Source organism: Acanthaster planci, linkage group LG05 (assembly GCF_054643075.1).
Source record: "Acanthaster planci isolate LZ-2023a linkage group LG05, COTS_SCS, whole genome shotgun sequence".
In the NCBI taxonomy this organism is placed as follows: Eukaryota; Metazoa; Echinodermata; class Asteroidea; order Valvatida; family Acanthasteridae; genus Acanthaster; species Acanthaster planci.
In genome coordinates this window covers 16,431,590-16,450,358 of record NC_141781.1, presented here as the reverse complement: position 1 = coordinate 16,450,358, position 18,769 = coordinate 16,431,590, and the positions used below count along the sequence as shown (strand labels likewise).

Here is an 18,769-nt window from a genome sequence, read left to right as displayed (position 1 = left end):
TTCTCCTTCTCTGAAATAGAGGTATTTGAGGGGTTTAGGGTTATCGGTTGTTAAAGGAAGGGCCCTGAACTGTCAAGGAAACATTTTACAAAAATTCAGCTGAAAATTGTGATCCCAGTTCAAGAAAAATGAGTCTTTTTACCAAGTTTTCTTAACTGCATGAAAACAAAGGAGTGTCCACACCACATGTAGGTGTGTTGGGTTGGCCTTGGAATATTCCTGTCAGCATGACAACTTGAGAAATACTTATGAAATTCAAATTTGGTTTGCGGATTACTATAGGTGATCCTAAAAGCCTGTTGAATTTGGATCCGAAAAAAAGGTCAAAATCACAATGGCTAAAACAACAGAAATCTTGTCAGCACAACAGCTTGAGAAGTACTTTGCATATAAACTTCAAATTTGGTTTTAAGGAATGCTATTTATGCTGAGAAGCCTTGTGAATTTGGGAGCAAAAGGTCAAAGGTCAAGGTCACAACAGCTGTAACAACAGGAATCTTGTCAGTGTCAAAACTTTAGAAATACTTTGCGTGTGAACATCAAAAAATTGCTTGATTTTTTATGCAAACTTCACTTTCAAAGTTTTCCATTTCCTTTGGCAATTTAGTGTTGTATAAGTATAATGGCAATAAACCATTAAGCAACCTTTCTTCAGAAATGGTTTCAGGGGGCACATTTGAGGTTCCAAATTTGAATTTGGATGAAAAAGGGTGTAATTCATAGAATATAAATTTCTCCTTCCTACCACCTTCTTCCCCAATATCAGTCATACAGGTATAATTCTTAAACTTAAGTTTAAATGATGTAAACGTTTACATGAAAGTCAAAAGATTTGGCTGGCTTCCTTCAACAACTTTCTCATAAATTTCTCCTTCAGCATGGCAGAGCCATTTCATCGTGATGCTACGAGCATTCATACCATTCAGTTACTGAAGCACAACCGCCGCATCCGGACAATAATTGCAGCTTCCCAGCAACAACAAGCAGAAAGCAATGTAAGATCCAGCTAATTGAAAATTTTGATTGCCCCCCCCCCCAAAAGTCAGTCCTTTACTAAAAATGGTGTATTTAATTGTAGCAAATGGATTTACTTTATCTTATCTATTCGTATAAGACAAAATATTTATACCAACTGTATGACAGTGGCGTTCACATTATAATGTGTAAGAAGACAGACACAGATGAAGTTGAAAATCTAAATAATAACAATATAGAGTGTTCCTGCTGTTGGTCCAAAGAATTTAACTCTAATCCTCTAGGCTGTATGTAAAATCATGGAGGAGATGGAGGGATTTGGGATTAAAGTGATTAAATATTAAATTTTGATTATTTAGATATTATGTAAAATGTTAAAAATACAAATAAAATGAACCATGGCCTCATGTAACATTCTATTTGTAGCAAGTGGCAGAGTCAAATTTGGTCTTTAATTCATCTTGTGTGGGTCAAATCACATGGCCCCTCTGGTCGAAATCGGAAGTGGGCTTAATTAAAAGTGGTAATAGATATTGTACTCTTCAAAACATCTACTGAGCATCCTCTAGCAACAGGTTGAAAACCCTGAAAAATGAATTTTAAATAGATGTCTGAGCAAAATCTTTTAGAATCGCCTGAAAATAAGTGGATATGATGGTACAATTATTTACTAATTCAATACATGTAAAGTTTGGGGCCGATGACCTCATCAGACTGGAAGTTACCTTAAAAAGTCCTTTTATTCTTAAAAATTCGGTAAAAAATCAACTGTAAAAGATGTGAATTGTCCTTTAGATGATAGCTATAACATTGGAGTCAACTCCATGAAGTGCATAGATGGTGTACTTCTTAACCCAGATGAAACCCCAACAACGAAAACCCCTTACAATATTTGTGTACTCGAAAATCCCATTCGCATACTTTGCATTGGCTTCTGTGTGCATGGATGTGTAATATCTGCCTGTAACATAGGCATGCACAGTGCATGAGGCATGTTCCAGGGTTGTTGATTTTTTGGTTTAAAAAAACAAATTTAAATCAGATTTTTTAAAATTTAAATCAAAGTTGTATTATTTAAATCAGATTTTTATTATTATAAAAATTTGAGACAAGTTAGTGCAAATGTCTGTTCAAAAGCAAGCAAATTAGCTGCATGTTTAATAGTTTTCTTTTATTTATTTGATTTGTGACATAAACAAATTTAAACAAAATTCATATGACTTGGACCGGCCAGCCGACCCCGGCAAGCTCGGTGGTCGAGTGGTTAAGACATCTGCACTAGTAAGCAGGAGGTCGTGGGTTCGAGTCCCACCAGAGTAAGCTTTTGAGGGTTTTTTTCGCAAGCTCTCGGACAAGCACTGAGCATACAGTGCTTTTTAATATACGTTGGGTAAGGGCAAACCCGTTATATACAATAAACAAATTTGGATTTAAATTAAGAAATTAAAATCAGTAATTTGATTAAATTCACAAACCACAATGTCTTAGCCTTGGTGAAAAGCATGCAGAATAACACCTACCAGTACATGTATCGGCAGAGAAGACACTTCCTTCCAGAGACAAGTACATGCGCATATACCATAAGCCCCCTTTTTACCTTATGATCATCGCCGGAATTTTTTTGCTGGTAATCTGCATCCTTAAAACATTGTACACTGCAGTATAGGAAGTTGAATATTCATGCCATCAATGGTGCTTGGTATGACCTGAAAACAACATCCAATTTAATGCTTGCACAGTTTCTTGTATTAGGTTGTATTGCCTGTTAATGTGCTGCAGTCATTGCCCTTATCGAATGCTTTCTTCTGGAGTTATTTTGGGAATGAATATCCAAGTTGTTTATAAGATATTGTGTTTTATTTGAATCATTATTATTATGGCATTTACGCAAAAAGGTATTTCATGAGATCTCTTGAGCACTCCTTGTGATGAAATAGGGTATTTTGTTTGTTATGAACTTAACTGTCAAGTGATGGTCAACATGTTGGCCAGTCTTAGCCAAATTCGTACCTGTACAAAGACTTTGAAACCTGATGTTTTGGAAAGACAAAATAAAATTACAAACATTGCATGGATAATGGAACAGCGTATCAAAGTAAAAAGTTTATTCAAGATGGCAAAAGTATATCTAATGTTAGAACTTTTTGTTCTCTATTTCCTGGTCATGGCGATAAGTTGTAGTTAATTGCAAACAAAACACACAAGATATTGCAAGGAGACAGAAAATGGAACTGTAATTCACTATCTACTGCCAGGTGGTTTAGTATTCTTCACAAGCCCAGGGAATATGTGCGTGGTTGAGGTGTTGGCATTGTCTATAGGAACACACTGATTGTCACTTGCAAGACTTCCCAGTCTAGAACTTATGAGCACCAAGAGTATATTCTTCGGACTGCCACAGTGAGTGTACTTTTTGTGCTAGTTTATTGTCCGCTGGATACCTCTGTCTTGTTATGTGGACAAATTTTATGACCATCTTGCAAAGACAAAGGGCCATATTTTAGACGATTTTCCTTCCTCCATGTTTAGACGCAGTAGCAATTTCTACTACTATTGCATGTACATGTATGTCTGGTAAGCATGTACATGTAGTTGATGCTGGTGTTTCAGTACTCAAATTACATGTCGTCAGTACTGGTTTATCTGATCATTACCTTCTTTTATTTGAGTTACCTGTTACTATAGGAAGGAGGAAGAATGTTGAGTCAAAGATTAGTTTGAGAAATATTAAAGTAGTAGGGGTGGGTGAGTTTTGGACCAGCACGGATTTTACTCTGCCCAGACCAGAAGGGACTTCCCCAAACACCTGTGACCTTTGACCCCTTTTACGTGTGCACTCAAACATTCCCGTGACCCTTGGCCTCCCCGAGCCAAAGGTCTCACCCCCTGACCTGGACCTCAGTTTGCCCGCAAAGCCCAAACAAAAAAGGGACTTTCCCCTAAACCTTGTAGGCCCCAAACAAAAAGGTGGAAAGTCCCCGGTTGTTAGCAGAAAGACTTGCCACACTTGGCATAGCAAGTTGGAATTCCTTGGCACACTTGCCATGCAGACAAACCTCACCGGAACAAGTAAGTGCTTGTCCTATAATTAATGTGATTCTATTTATCCTTTACAGCTGAAGAAAAACTTACATAAGGCACGCCGTTTTTTCCACCGCTTGAACAGGCAGTTGGAATAAGCCCCACCAGAACAAGAGGGTGCTTGGCGTAGTGTTCAAGAAATACAAAATGAAACATTACTAACAACTAACTTTACGTTGTAATCACTGCGAGATAAGTCGCCTAAATTGTTTGTTTATTTCGGAAACTGCGTGTCGCTCCCAGGTAGTTCCTCCACTGGGACGACCGCCCCGACACCCGAGCCTCCCTTTCTGATACTACCTACGCAAGCAAACACGTGAACAATGCCACCCATTAGGCCCACATCCCGGGAAATGATTTTATTTTTCCAAGGCAGTAACGATGTAGTCTTCTAAGTTGGCTCTAAAATACTTGTTGCCCATGTCAGATAAGTGGACGCCATCGTAATGATACAATGCAAACGCCGACCATCGAAACTGAGGGTGATGCAGCACTGACACTTCCAGTCGACTACCGAGCCCACCTATTGATCGCGCAGCGTTTCTTTTCCATTTTTGATGGATTAGTAGACCTAAAGTAACAGGCGTGGTAAAATATCTGACCAAACCAACTGCGCCTCTGGGTAAAGTGTCGAGACACTCTTGCATAAAAAGTGCCAGCCTTTGTCGGAAACAGAAAAAATTGGTCTCGACCAACTCGTTAGTGCCTAAGTGGACGATTAGCATGGCCGGACGAGGCCATCTTGCTGCTAGTTCCGCCATTAATTTGGTTACGTCACCATATTTCGCTCCACCCAGGCCATTCCAGCGGACGTCGTGCCTAGTCCGGAGTGTGGTCTGTGCTCGACTTATGATGGAATCTCCAAGTATCCAAACATCCCCTGTGAACAAAGGGGAGAGGAACCAGGAATGTTCCGGTGCCATTGTTGCTGTTAAATATTAGTATTACTTGTAGTAGTTTATATATTTGTATATTCTTCTTATTATTTTTAATTTAGTTATTTATGTAAATTATTTTTTTTTTAATTTATCCTTAATTATATCATCCAAAAGATGGACAGTTCCCTATGCTATGCACACAAGACCAGCAATTGTCTGTGGCTGATTAAACGTTGGGAAAATGACACGATATCAGCGGGCGAATATAATGCTGTGCGGCATCTGAACACCAGCGGCCCATTGTCTTGATCTGCTCAAGGGGAAAACCCAGAGCGAATGCGGTTGACGCCGCTCCGATGTGAAAGGAGTGGGAGCGAAAGTGGGTGTCTGCAAGCCCTAAAAAACAAAGAATTTTTCTTAAAGTGGCATTAAATTGATACTGTGTTAGTGGCTCGCCCCCGAAGTGGCAAAAGAACGCGCCGGGTGATGTGGGGCGAATCCATGAGAAGTTTGTCAGCGCGCGGACCGGGCAGACACGTTCATCAACTGAGCGCACCAAGCGAAGAACTTGAGGAGGGCCAGTTTGATTAGCTTTCGTGTGCTGGAGGGAAATGAACACTGCTGCATTGTCATCATCTGCCTCCTGAATATGTACGTTGGACACATGGAGGAGTGATTGTTGGATGTTAGACTTGGCAACTGCAGCGAACTCGCTTATGCGCATAAACCCAAAGAATGCGCATAACATGGCAGCCCGGAAAAGCACAGCTTCATAGCTTGTGTGGCACACTTGCGGGAGTGCGTTAATGACATAGGTCAATAACGGTAAGGTCATTGGCCACCGTTCATCGCCACCCGGTTTATCCCGGCGACAACCTGTCAATAATTTCCCCACCAGAAAATCCCGCATGGGATCGAGCCAACCTTGAAGCTTATGAAAATAGCCCACCGCCGATACATAAGTAGCTATAGTTGACGCGGCAAAACGCTGGAGCGACAGCCATGCTATAAACTGCCGAACATCGTTACTTGAAACACATTTAGTTTCATTAGGTCGTTGGCCCATAAAGGAACAAAACGCACGCCAACCCGTCCGGTAAGTTTTGTGCGTGTTTGCCGTTGAAGCAGCCACCAATAACCGATGCATCTCGCCTTCTATTACACCCGGAGAAGGTCGGGGACCAGCGTCATTGCTATGTCTGCTTGTGGGGCCAAGGCCCAGAAGCGATGCACCTGGAAACGTGAGAGGGAATCGGCAATTTCATTGTGTACACCGGGGATATGCACGGCCTTAAATGTGATATTGAACCGCAGACACTGACACACAAAAGCTCGCACTAACTGCATGATCTGGTCGCAAGTAGATGACTGTTTGTTGATGATGTGCACTACTGCTTCGTTGTCTGTGCGGAAAAGCACTTTGCGCTGAGCTAACTGGGAACCCCAACAGTGCACTGCAATCACTAGTGGATAAAACTTGCAGTATGCTATCGACGGGGATAGCGCCATAAACTCAGGGGACCAACGCCAGTGAAACCATCGACCGCTGAAGTACCCACCAAACCCAATGCTTGCAGCAGCGTCTGTAAATAACTCTAAAGCGTCATTGTCACGCCAGTTCTGATCTCGGAATGGGGAAACTCCGTTGAAGTGTTCAAGGAACATTAACCACATACGTAAGTCAAGTTTTGCGCCGTGAGATAGGCGGACTTTGTGATGGGGCTTCCGCAGCCCGCAGGACATACCAATCAACCCACGAGTAAATGCCTGTCCTGGCGCAATTGCACGGCATACAAAATTAAGGGAACCCACTACGGACTGGATTTCTTTCAGGGACAATTTATGTCTACCCAAAAACGACTGAATCTCCTCCTGTAGGGCAAGCACTTTGTTGTGAGGTACTCGGATTTCGCGCTTAACCGTATTCGTCTCTAAACCGAGATAAGTAATTACCTGGCTGGGGCCCTTGGTCTTCTCTGCAGCAAGCGGCACTCGCAACTGGGCACACATGTCCTGGAAGGTATTAAGCAGTACTTGGCAGTAGCGCTTGGACTTCCCAATAAACAAGAAATTGTCTAAATAATGGGTGACAGTTTGAGTGTTCGACAGTTGCTTAAAGTGAAACTCCAGAAAGGTGCTAAATGCCTCAAAAAGCCTGCAGGACACCGAACATCCCATGGGTAAGCACTTATAATAAAACTGATTGTGAAACTTGAAGGCAAGCAATTCATAATCAGAAGGGGCGACGGGAAGCAACCGAAAAGCCGACTTAATGTCCGTTTTTGCCAGCCATGTTGCTGAATCAGCGGACATCGCTAAATTGACAGCCGTATCGAATGATGTATAACGAACTACACGCTCTTCCTTATCAATAAAGTCATTGACAGACTCACCTAGTGGATAGGAGAGATGGTGAATAAGGCGAAACGAGCCCTGCCGTTGCTTTGGCACGAGACCAATAGGTGAACACTGAAGATTTGGAAATGGCCAGTCCAAGAAGGGACCTGCAATCCTGCCTAATGTAATTTCATCACGTAATTTCTGGAGGACGATTTCCGGCCTATCCTTCGGGGACTTAAGGCAATCAGAATCTTTACGTACCCTCGGACCATGATAGCTCAGCGAGAAACCGTTTGCAAAACTGTTATACAGCAAATTAGCCGCCGATTTATCTGTATAACCCGACAACCATTGCTTGAGGACTACGATATTAACGGGTGTTGGGGGGACGAAAAATAGTATTTCTGTCCCCTTTAGCAGTACCCGCCGATTGGCGGTTGTTAACGCTCACATTGTGCGTGTCCAGCCTTGTTACTGTACTGGGTAAAGCCGGCCAAGCCGCCTGCCGTGCGCCTGACGCCGTCAACGGCGTCTTCGTGTAGCGCGTATACGCATGTGTTGCGCGACCGGGACCAATCGGCTGGTGTGCGGGACCGGGGGTGCCTGGAAATGCGGGCCCGAGCCCCATAGCTACATGTATTTTGCAATCGGACGCCCCGTGTCCAGAACGGCCACATCGAGTGCAGCTATGGACATACCGGCACGAGGCACACCGGCAACCCGTTGGGGAGTTGAAGGGAAAACAGACACGTTGATTATACTGTTGGGTCTGAGCGACTGCCGCCGGGGCTGGCGCAGAAGATAACGTACCAACGGCTGCAACAGTAACCCACAGTTCCATGTCGATGGTAGCCCAAGAACGAGAAGGGTTTACTTCCATACACAAACGGAACTGTTCGTCATAATTGCGCCAGCCTAGGCCGGAGAATTGTGCGGCGGCAGTGCGGATAATTTCAGCATACTTCAATAAATCGAATATGCGGCTGGGGTGACGCACTGTATAAATTGCCATAAACACAGGAAAGGCACTTAGCCATTTATCAACGGACTCAATTTTATGTGGGTGCGTCGTTGCTGGCTTAAAAATTACACGGCCTTGCTCGGCAGCTAAGGTCAGCTCGGAAGCAGACCCCAGCGCTTTAGCAGTGTTGTCACGATATAGTAACGCCATGTCCACATATTTTCGTTCCAAATCCTCTCTTTGGTTGACTGCGGAACGTGAATATCAAGGGGAGCCCCTTCTCCCATTGCAAGAAGCGGGACAGGTCTATTGCTTCTGAAATTGCTAGGAATAGCGGGCCGGGCTACTACTGAGTTAAGAGAATTGTTGCCCATCGCCCAAGTTGTAAAAGGGGAGTTGCTTAAACGTGTACTTGAGATCTGATGAGCCTGGGCCTGAGTAATTACCACGTTATTGGTTTCGATATGAGGCTGGCCTGGGCCTAAAGCCGGGTTTAGAGCAAGCCCTACAGCTGGGGAATCCCCAGCATTGTCCTGGTGTGTTGTTGCGTCAGGTTGCAGTCCTAATGCAACTGAACTGAACTCACCACCTGAAGAGGTGAAAGTTCTGGGCAGTCCGCTTCCGGCGGAACCTGCGCTGCGACTCCCGGCCTGTCCGCTCGTCACTGGGGTGGGGCACGTCGCTGCACCGGTATCCTCCGCCATCGATCTGCCGACTGATGGGGTGGCCTGATCCGTTTCGACCGTAGTGGTGAAGGCTCCAGCACTCGTAGGCGAAGACCTGGACTCAGCAGCCGAGGCCTTGCGGGACTGACCGCGGGGACGGGGGGTGTAGGCAACCGTTGGGCCCGGCGTTTCCGCTGCTGTTGCTGTCGCGGCATACTACGCCGTGACTGGTGCTCGGCAACCCAGCTGGGGAAAAGTGCTGGCAATCTCAGCAGCTCGTCCGCGCACAAGAAATGTCACAAACCTATCGTACGCAGTCCCAGGAAACCAATCCGCAAGCCAACGTCTGTAATTTCAAGTAGTAACTTCAGCAATCCATATGGGTTGCCTCTTCCATGTGTAAAGGAAATGTCAGACACAGAACAAGGGAATCACCCCCTTGGCTAAAACGACTGAAAAAGCTCGGCGGTAGAGGATAACCGTTGTTCAAAAGCAGCATTCAAACCAGCAGAGTTTAATTTGTGTGTTGCCGCCTCGAAAATCTAAGCCGAAGTGGCCCATATTTAGTGCCAAACTTGCTGTGGTTCAACCGTTATTTCCTTGTGGCCTTCTGGCTTCACCAATTATTCCCCTCAAGACAGTTTAGGTGTCTGGGCCCGGAAGAAGTACCACATTCTCTGAACCCTGTGAGGCCTCTGTTGATTGATGGAAGGCCATGCAGCCACTTTGCTTATCCCATTAAGCCAGCTAGTGCAAGACAGTGATGGGTGAGACAGTAGTGCCTTGTTCACCATGGTATAAGCCCGATGACCAGGATTGTTTCAACGACTAAACAACGTGCGTTGTGGTGAATAATGCATTTTATCCCATAGCGATAAAATAAACTATAGAAATTGGGAACTGAAACCTAATTTCTTCAACTTGGACTTAATCCACTTTTTCAATTTTTACAAAAAGTACATTGAAGACAAAACACCAGCCAAGTTGAAAGAAATTGTTTCTTACAAGTTACAAACAGCTGTCAAGATTCAGTTTTAAATGGAAAAACCCGAAATTGAGACCAAGCTCGGCGTTTTCACATTTACGAGTAAAATTAAAGCGGTCTTTTCTAAAAAGGAAATTGAAGAAGTTTTAAACCAACAATTTGCCAAACATCAAGAAGACGTGGAAGCTCACAAACAGCGTGGCTCAGGTTGGGTTTTTTAAAAAGTGGTCGCATTTTCTGTCAACGTGGTAAAGTATAACCCAGTCAGAGTGACCTTTTATTCCATTACCCGTGGAACTAGCAGGTAAGAAAGGAATTATTAACATCCAGAATAAAGAAGATCAAGAGTAAATCTGATGGGCGTTGAGAGCAGCTTTAAAATTATATTCAGACAATGTCAAACATCAGTTGGAAAAAAAATCATGTTATAAAATTAATGAAGATAGAATTTCCCAACACCAACTTCACAAATTCCGAGCATCGAATCACAGAATAATTTAGCCATTAATGTATTTGGCTACTTGGGAAAGAAGGCATTTACGTGCTTTACAAGACTAAACGAGCGGACGAGCCTGTCAATTTACTGTATTTTACTAAAGGTGAAACGAGTCATTATTGTTGGATTAAGAAGTTTTCTCAGTTGATGGGCGACGTTAGTAATCACAACGGTAAATCTTATTGGTGTTTTTACATCCCTGTCTCACTTTCAAACGCAAGAACGACTAGAATGCCAAGAGGACTGTTAAGGAATGGACACAGCGGCGTGTAAGGTCGAAATGCCCATTAAAGGGAAAAACATTCTCAAGTTTGAAAATTATAAAAACAAGCAGGACGCTCCTTTTATAATCTACGCAGATTTTGAGTCTGTTTTAGAACACTTGCCGCCCAAAGAACTAAACACAGTCAAATTACACATTCACAAAGCATGCGGCTATTCTTACACAGTTGTCAAATGCGATGGAATTTGCACCGGTTGTGGGACTTACAGAGGTCAAGATGCGACACTTAAATTTGTGCACACACTTTCCAGAGAAGTTGCCGTGATTAATAAAACATTTGCCAAACCCGAGTGTCTAACTTGGTCGCACGAATTGCAGAAAATTTATGAAAACTGCAACACGTGTTTGATCTGCGAAAGATGCATTGGCAAAACTAAAGAATCTCAGTGCCAGTGTCAAGTTCCAAATGAGCCTAAAACAATGGCTCAAAAAAATTGCCTTTAGTTTGGTAAATGAAAGCGGCAATCATTGTCCTGGCGCGTGCTCAGTATAATGGCAAGTTTCGACACGTGCCCTGCCAAACGGCCATTCCAGTGATTCTGCACAACTTGGAAAAATATAACGTGCATTTGATAACGCAGGGCGCCCAAGCATTTAACGGCGGTAAAATTAAAGTCATTGCCAAAAATACCGAAAAGGCAACCCTGCCTGATACTACGAGAAACTTGAATCAGCCCTCCAATAAAATTATTAAGAATTATGCAACAGATAGGGTCGCTATACAAAAGGTTAATCCAATCAATCAAAACCGAGGGAACGCCCATCTTTTTAACAACTGAAAACTAATAAATCCAATTAATACGATCAAAAGCTTTTTCTTGGTGTAAACTAATGACCGCTCCATTTAAGTTATTCCAGTTAACATGATCGAAAATATCCCTCAACACCATAAGATTCTCATGAATATTTCTACTTAACTCCACATGACTGTCTCCTATGAGGATGGGCATTATAAGCTTCAAACGGTTAGTTATTACTTTGGATAAAATCTTATAATCCACATTCAATAATCTTATGGGATGCCAATTTTTGAGATCATATTTATCACCCTTTCTTTTATAGATTAATCTAATTAAAGCAGTATTCACAGATTCACACAGAAGCCCTGATTTATAGCATTCCTCAAACACTTCTAAAAGCTCCATACATATGGTATCCCAGAAGACCTGAAAAATGCCGCAGTTAAACCATCCATACCGGGCGATTTATTTTTATTCATGTGAATAAGAGCATTTTTTTATCTCTTCCATAGAGACATTACTTTCTAAGACATTTCGGACATCATCCGGAATATGTTTGTTTTCCACATTGGAAACAACTGCATTGAGATCTAATTCTGAAATTTCTTCAGATGTGTATAACTTTCTTTGGAAGTCATTGGCACAGTCTAACATACCACTCTGATTACAAGCAAAAGTACCATCCGGCTTAAGAAGTTTCTCAATTTTACAACTCTGGATTTGCTCCTTTTCCAAATTGAGGAAATACTTGGAAGGATTTTCACTTTCCTCTTTTAAAATATTTTAAGCTCTAATTCTTATCCTTCTCCACTCCTCAATTTTTTTTCCTGTAGGAAAATGACATCAAATTTCTTACGCTCCAAAAATTCAAATATCACATCTCTCTTAAGATCATGTCATAGGCCATTAACATTAAATGATGCAATTGACAAAAAGGGCATCAGCAACAATATGTAAATGTTAAGGAACACGATTAAGGAAAAGGGAACTACACTCCCCTTGATCTGCCCTTTCCTCTTCCCTTGGCTATGAAGGACCCAGGGAGAAGGGATGGCTAAAACTGACTACACTCACTCTGTTGGCTCTCCTGGCTAATCCGAGAACTGTGGTCACTCATCGAGGCTGACTGTCCAACACTTGAGGATTGTCTGATTGGAGTAGACTTTCCCTCGGTTGCCTTCCCTGTTGTTCTCACGCAAGCACATCTTTCAGCCCAGGTGAGATGATCATATTGGGAAGATTGATCAATGTCCAAAGACTGCACTGGTGAGCCATATTCTATAGCCAGGCTTGCTTGTGTTTCCTGTTGCTGAGATTCACACGTATTTTCCACCACTGCCCCTTGTTGCCCCACCAAGGTCTGGGAAACAAACTTGTCTTGAAGTGGCTAGCTTAAGTTGGCCAACGCAACCATCCGGATTCGATGGTCAGGCTGATGAAACTTGCACCATTCTTTTATCTGACTGGCTTGATGTAGTGGGTTCATTTTCTAACCGACTGCCTTTGGCTTTCTCTCCCAGGACATGGATTTTTTGCTCAGCAGTTTTTTCCCTCCTCGGGTATATGAAACATACTCCCATCCTGCTTCTTTTCCTTCTGTTTCTGATATGTCTTCAAACTCCTCATCTTGACGATTGTCATTCCCCAGATCAGCCAGGGTTACTTCATACTCTGCGTCTATAGGATGATCTACTCCAGCTGATCTTGCTTCCTCTCTTTTAGCTCTATCTGTGTTTCCTCTGTTCTTTGCATCTTCATGCTCACCTATATTGTTGGCTCCGTCAGTCATCATCATGGCTTCATCCCAAATCCTTGATGTCTGCGAGTATCCATATCTGGAGCTGGTGTCTCCTGGAAATTTCCGTCATCGGAGCCCTCATTCTCCTCTATCTACACATGTACTTTCTTTCTCCACCGTCAGAATCTTTCTCATTGTCCCTCTGATGTCTTTTGGGACCGGGACCCTCGTCATTGTGCCGTGTTGCACGATGTTCCCACTCCCGCAGACAAAACACTGCCCCCTGTGAGGGCAATCGCTTGCAAAATGGCCCGTCTCTTTGCAGATTTTGCACATTTTCTCCTGTCCACAGTGGCGTACAGGCAGGGAAAAACTCTGATCTGAAGAAAGCTAGGGATGGGCTTCTTTACGCTTTTACAAGAACACTTCAGCATGCAACATGATAACCTTAATAGTTTGGTCGTCAATTTTACGGTGTGGCTTGTATGCTGGTGAGGCTTTCATGCTGACTTTAAATCTTAATTTGCGGGCTTTTACGTGCTGTGGCTTATACACCAGGTGGCTTATATTCCGATAATTACGGTACCCACTCAGCATTATTACCCTTGTTTAAACTGACTCAAAACACCACAGTGTTGGACAAACTCGGAGAAAGTGATTTTTGGGGGGTTTCAATTTTGTGTCACGAACTCTGTGATGTGCTGGGACTTGAAATAATCTTTCTCCTGTGTTTAGTTTCAGCAGATCCTTGTTAATAAACTTAAAGGCACGACATATTTTTATCAGATTATGATGTTTAGAGAAGGCATGTATTGTATAGGATTTGAACATACAGTGTACATTGTACATTTTTTGGTGTCAAACGTACACCTCTGAAATTACTTTAAAAAATGGAAGATAATTAGTTTAAACCTTTTAGAAGCTTATCTTGTTTATCATCTTTTAGGAAGGGCTTTCGAAACTTTTTAAACCAAAAGAAAATTCCGAGTCATATCAAACGTATCAAAAACAACTCAAAAGAAAGTGGATGATGAGGTATCCTATGAAACAGAACACTAAACTGTCAAACATCAAAACTCTAAAAAAAATTCAGTCTGCCACAGCTCATGGTGCTCTTAAGGAGCCTGTTGCGTCTTTTCAAAAGATCAAGCGTGTAGAGATTCCAATTAGCATGTTTACGAGGACTCATATTCTGGAATGAGCTCCATATTTTAGACTATTCTGGATAAATACATGTATGCTTTGTGCAATATGTTGGAGAGGGTATGTACAGTGTATGTATATGTAGCGGCCAGAACAGTGCTCTTTTTTTTGTTCACGAGTGCAGTGACTTGTGTGTTGCAATATTTTGTTCCCAGAGGGACCTGCTTGAGTGCTGACTGAATTCTGTTCCGCCAATTTATGCCGCATTGTGCGGTGAATTTCTGACAAAATCATCATTCTTAATTTGTGAAAACCTTGCCATCTCAGCAAAGTGAGTTGTAATCTTTAGATTTTATACAAACATTGTTGATAAAGTTTCCAACGCATACAGGTCATACAGTTTTTTCCATGTGAATAGGACTTTTCTCTCTTTACCGATGAGGGCGTTGTGCAAGTACATGTACGTGTATGTGCAGCTCATTTATCCGCTCCTTTCGACCAGTCTGTTCTGCAAATATTTTTTGAGACAGTTCAGAGCAATAGAGTCAAGTTTTGAATGGTGTAAGTAAGCAGGCACACAAAGGATTTACACGTGGATATGTTATTTAGCAGCGATCTTTTGTATTTCTAATTTCATGTAGATGAACCAGCACTATCGCCACAACCATCACCACCATCAGTATCATACTACTGTCAATCACAACTGCCATCTCACGACACCCAGCTGCTGTTTTTGTGCTATTTCTGTATTTAATTTAAGTCACAACTGAATCACAAATTCTAGTTATTATCATCCGACTTCAGACTTTGCTATTACTTCAGCCACCCATGAGCTTGCCACACCGTTCCAGTAATTAAAATAACATTTGAGTTACATGTGATAGACATTATTTGACTACCAAGGGTGCATGTCATTGCTGAGCCATAAAGTTGATGATCTGTAGCGCGGAGGCTACAGTGTACATGTACATGTAAGCAAGAAGTGTAGCAAGATTGAGGAATATAATAATAATAATAATAATGTTGCTTACATTCTCGGAGCTGCAATGCCAAAAAGGGGGTCTTTTCTCCACGCGGAGAAAATCATCACCACATCAGTTCACCAAGTCCCTGGCCATGCCTGAACCTGTACAACTGTTTTGTGGTAGCCAATACACCCCGTCAGGCCCCCTGTCTAACTAGATTTCATTATGCTGCTGTGGAAGTACATTTGTAGCCACGCCCCCAAAATAACTCTGAACTACGAAGTGAATTGTTTTTTACTACCAGGTCATTTCCCAATCATATGGACGTCTTTGGGATACTGATCTTTCAAAAAGTCTTACTCTGCAGTGGTTGGGGTGTGGCCAGTTGGAGTGTGCCTAGGGTGAGGATTACATGAGATCTTTGCCAAATTGGCCGATTGGAAAAAAGTTATGATTATATATGGTGATATGCAAGGTTGACTCTAGGGATATTTTTATGTAATCTATTATGGATGGATGTGTGCCAGATGCATGTAGGGTGAATCTTAAAAAAAATACCATTTTTTATTTATTAATAACAGAAATGGGAGGACCAAGGTACAAGACCAAGAATACAGTCGTTACCAGTAACACCCTTGTTACTGGTTCAAACTAAGAGACCTTGGACTTCCAGCAGTGATAGTACATGTAGTGGCCAGGTGGAGCAACGAGATGAGTAAGTCTTTGTTTCTTCGTACAAGTTTACAAGTACTGTAAGTCATAAAGAGAACTATGTCAGATTGTCAACTTTCCAAAACAAACAAGTAATTCCAGTCGGAAGTGTTTGCCTAGTTTGAACAAAATAATTGAACCAACTGCAAAGCAATATCCTTGCCTTTTGGTGAGCTGTGAAGGTGATGCGAGCCTATGTAATATTGATTCCTTAGAAGACGAATTGGCATTTCAGAGACTAGGGTCTCACTTGAGAAGAAAATGACATTGTTATGATTTGGCAGTTTCCATCCAGCCAATGATACCAAGGATTGCTGAAAGATGGGCAGGGCTGGAGTAGATGAATGGGATGATAGGGAAGGGGCGGAGTAGGAGATGGATAGGATGATGATGAGGAGGCAGAGTAGGAGATGGATAGAAGATGGGGAGGGGTGGAGTAAGAGATGGATAGGATGATGGGGAGGGAGAAGAGTAGGAATTTGATAGGATTGATGGGGAGGGAGCGGAGTAGAAGATGGATAGGATGATGGAGAGGGAGAAGAGTAGGAATTTGATAGGATTGATGGGGAGGGAGAAGAGTAGGAGATGGATAGGATGATGGGGAGGGAGAAGAGTAGGAATTTGATAGGATTGATGGGGAGAGGGCGGAGTAGGAGATGGATAGGATGATGGGAAGGGGGCAGAGCAGGAGATGAATCAGATGATGGAGGAGGGAGTGGATTGGGAGATTGATAGGATGAAATTAAATTGCATGTGTATCTTTGTTGCAGATCTAGTCTTTTCGCCGATTGCCTTCGGCGTGACATGTCGGGTCTGTTTTCACTTGGGTTTTCTGATGACATGGCACTTTCTGTGGTCACATGGTTATTGAAAAAAGTCAGCGTTTGGACTGTCCATGAATGGGTATGCAGTTAGCAGGATATCATGGTGAGTGTGGATGCATGCACGAGGTCCCGTGGCGGTTTTTGAAGAGATTTGGTAATGTTTTTTTGATCGGTGTCATGAAAACATTGAGATAACCAGATACAAGGCATTTATTCCGAAATTAAGGTACATACATCTGCCAATACATGTAAACGTAATTCACATACATGACAACATGTGGATACATGTACATGTATCTATCACAGATGTACCTGTGCACATATGCAGTGCACATGCGTGGCGTGGCATCCATCCAACAAGTAGTGCTGCACTCAGGGTTGAAATTTCCCCTACTTGCTGGGTCTGGGCACAACACTTCTGCATCTCAGTTCTAAAGCATTCCGAACGGGTGAAGCGGGCCGACAACAAGCTGCTGTGGGTAACACCTGATATCGGCATGGCTTACAAGTCTACGCGCCGGAGTGGCCAGACGCCACCAACGGAAGCTACACTGTCCCCATCACCCCTGGTGCCATTGTCTTCAGACGCCCTTTCAACCAGGGCACTTGGCCGTGACAAAGACGCTGACGCTCCACAGGACAAGACAATGCTGCTCCCCGGTGTGGTACCTGTAGAGATGATACCAGGCCATGCGGGCTCACCGCCACCCGCGCCCGGGACAATAGAGCCCACCATCCTCCGGCACCGTCAGTGCTTTTAACCCCTGTATGTCACCCCGTCTTCCAGCTACCTTCTGGGCCTCTCTGGGAAGACTGCTTCTAACTTTGCAGTGCACCAGCCCTCTCCTGCTTTATCTTTACTGCTGTCTGGGCAGGCCTCTGATGCCCCAGCTCATCAGGTGTCGACCGCCAGCTCTACAACCAGTTCTCCCGAACACAAGAAATGCAAACATTCTTTGTCTTCTTTTACGTGGTCTAAGCATAAGAAGTCTCACTCCTCACAGAAGGAGGATGCTTCAGCGGACATCATGTCAGCAGTCCGCATGTTCTCGTTAAAGCTCTCTTCTATAGCCAGCCGTCTAGAGCCCAATCCTGCTCTCACGGCGACGGCCCCAGATCAGGACCCTTTGCCAGTGCAACGTAATCTGCATCTGGATCTGCATCCAGATCCGGATCTGCATCCAGATCCGCATCCGGATCGGCTTCCGAACTTGCATTCTTTGGTGATCCGATCTTCATATGATGGTTTCATCCCTTCGACTTATCCAGGTTCCGCCGCAGATTGCAGCTCACCTGCTCCGGCCCATGGCCATCCAATAAGACATGATGACCTTCTTCCTTCCTCAGATCAACTCCAGATGGAATGGGATACATCCTTTGAAGATGAGGATATCTCCTCTGCAGCCAACTTTAACTCTCCTGAGGCATGGCTCTGTCTTCAGAAGGATATGATCCACACATTAGGCCTGCCTTCTAATCAATCTACGGCTGAGGCCTCTTCACATGCTTCCTTCAAGCGCCACCCTGTTAGGTTGGAGGCATCAATGCCAATTTTTCCCAAACTTCCACTTGACCGCTCATGTGCTGAGATGTTTAAAGTTCTTGCCAGTACCAAACAATGGCATCCATACTCACCCAGGGCCTCGACTTATATCCAGTTTGCTAAGGAGGACTTTGACAACTTCCTCTCTGTCCCTGATATTCCAACAGAGGCTAAAGATAAACTTTCCTCTGATGCTCTCAAGCCTACAGGAAAGTGTCCATTTAAAGACAAGGACAAGTATTTCGTCGAGTCTACTTTTGCTAAACTTGACAAAGCCTCACGACATGGCTTTTGCTACACCGCGTTTACGGCACTCCTCTCTGAGTATTTGGTCCGAGCGTGTGACAAAGATTCACCAGTTACTCTGGACCTGGTAGCTGTAGCACTTTGAGAACGTCAACTCTATCTTCAATCAGTTCATGCGAATCTCTGTTTTAGCCA

General features: G+C 43.3%; 2 protein-coding genes across 5 annotated transcripts in view; one reads left to right on the top strand and one right to left on the bottom strand.

Moving 5' to 3' along the window:
- Window positions 1-18,769, top strand: part of supt7l (SPT7 like, STAGA complex subunit gamma) — a 206,684-nt gene that overhangs the window by 26,659 nt on the left and 161,256 nt on the right. For all 4 annotated transcript variants that reach the window (XM_022250916.2, XM_087136882.1, XM_087136880.1 and 1 more), the window contains exons 3-4: window positions 878-995; window positions 15,832-15,965. In XM_022250916.2, coding sequence (XP_022106608.1) covers window positions 878-995; window positions 15,832-15,965 — 252 coding nt within the window. The remainder of the gene's footprint in view (window positions 1-877; window positions 996-15,831; window positions 15,966-18,769) is intronic.
- On the bottom strand, window positions 5,161-6,541 carry LOC147799117 (uncharacterized). Its single transcript, XM_087136753.1, has one exon. It carries the CDS (start codon window positions 6,079-6,081, stop codon window positions 5,161-5,163), a length of 921 nt encoding a protein of 306 aa, XP_086992879.1. The 5' UTR covers window positions 6,082-6,541.

What these genes read in the sequence shown, in the direction of transcription:
- LOC147799117 (XM_087136753.1), bottom strand. Translation starts at nt 6,081, where the DNA reads ATGCATCGGTTATTGGTGGCTGCTTCAACGGCAAACACGCACAAAACT.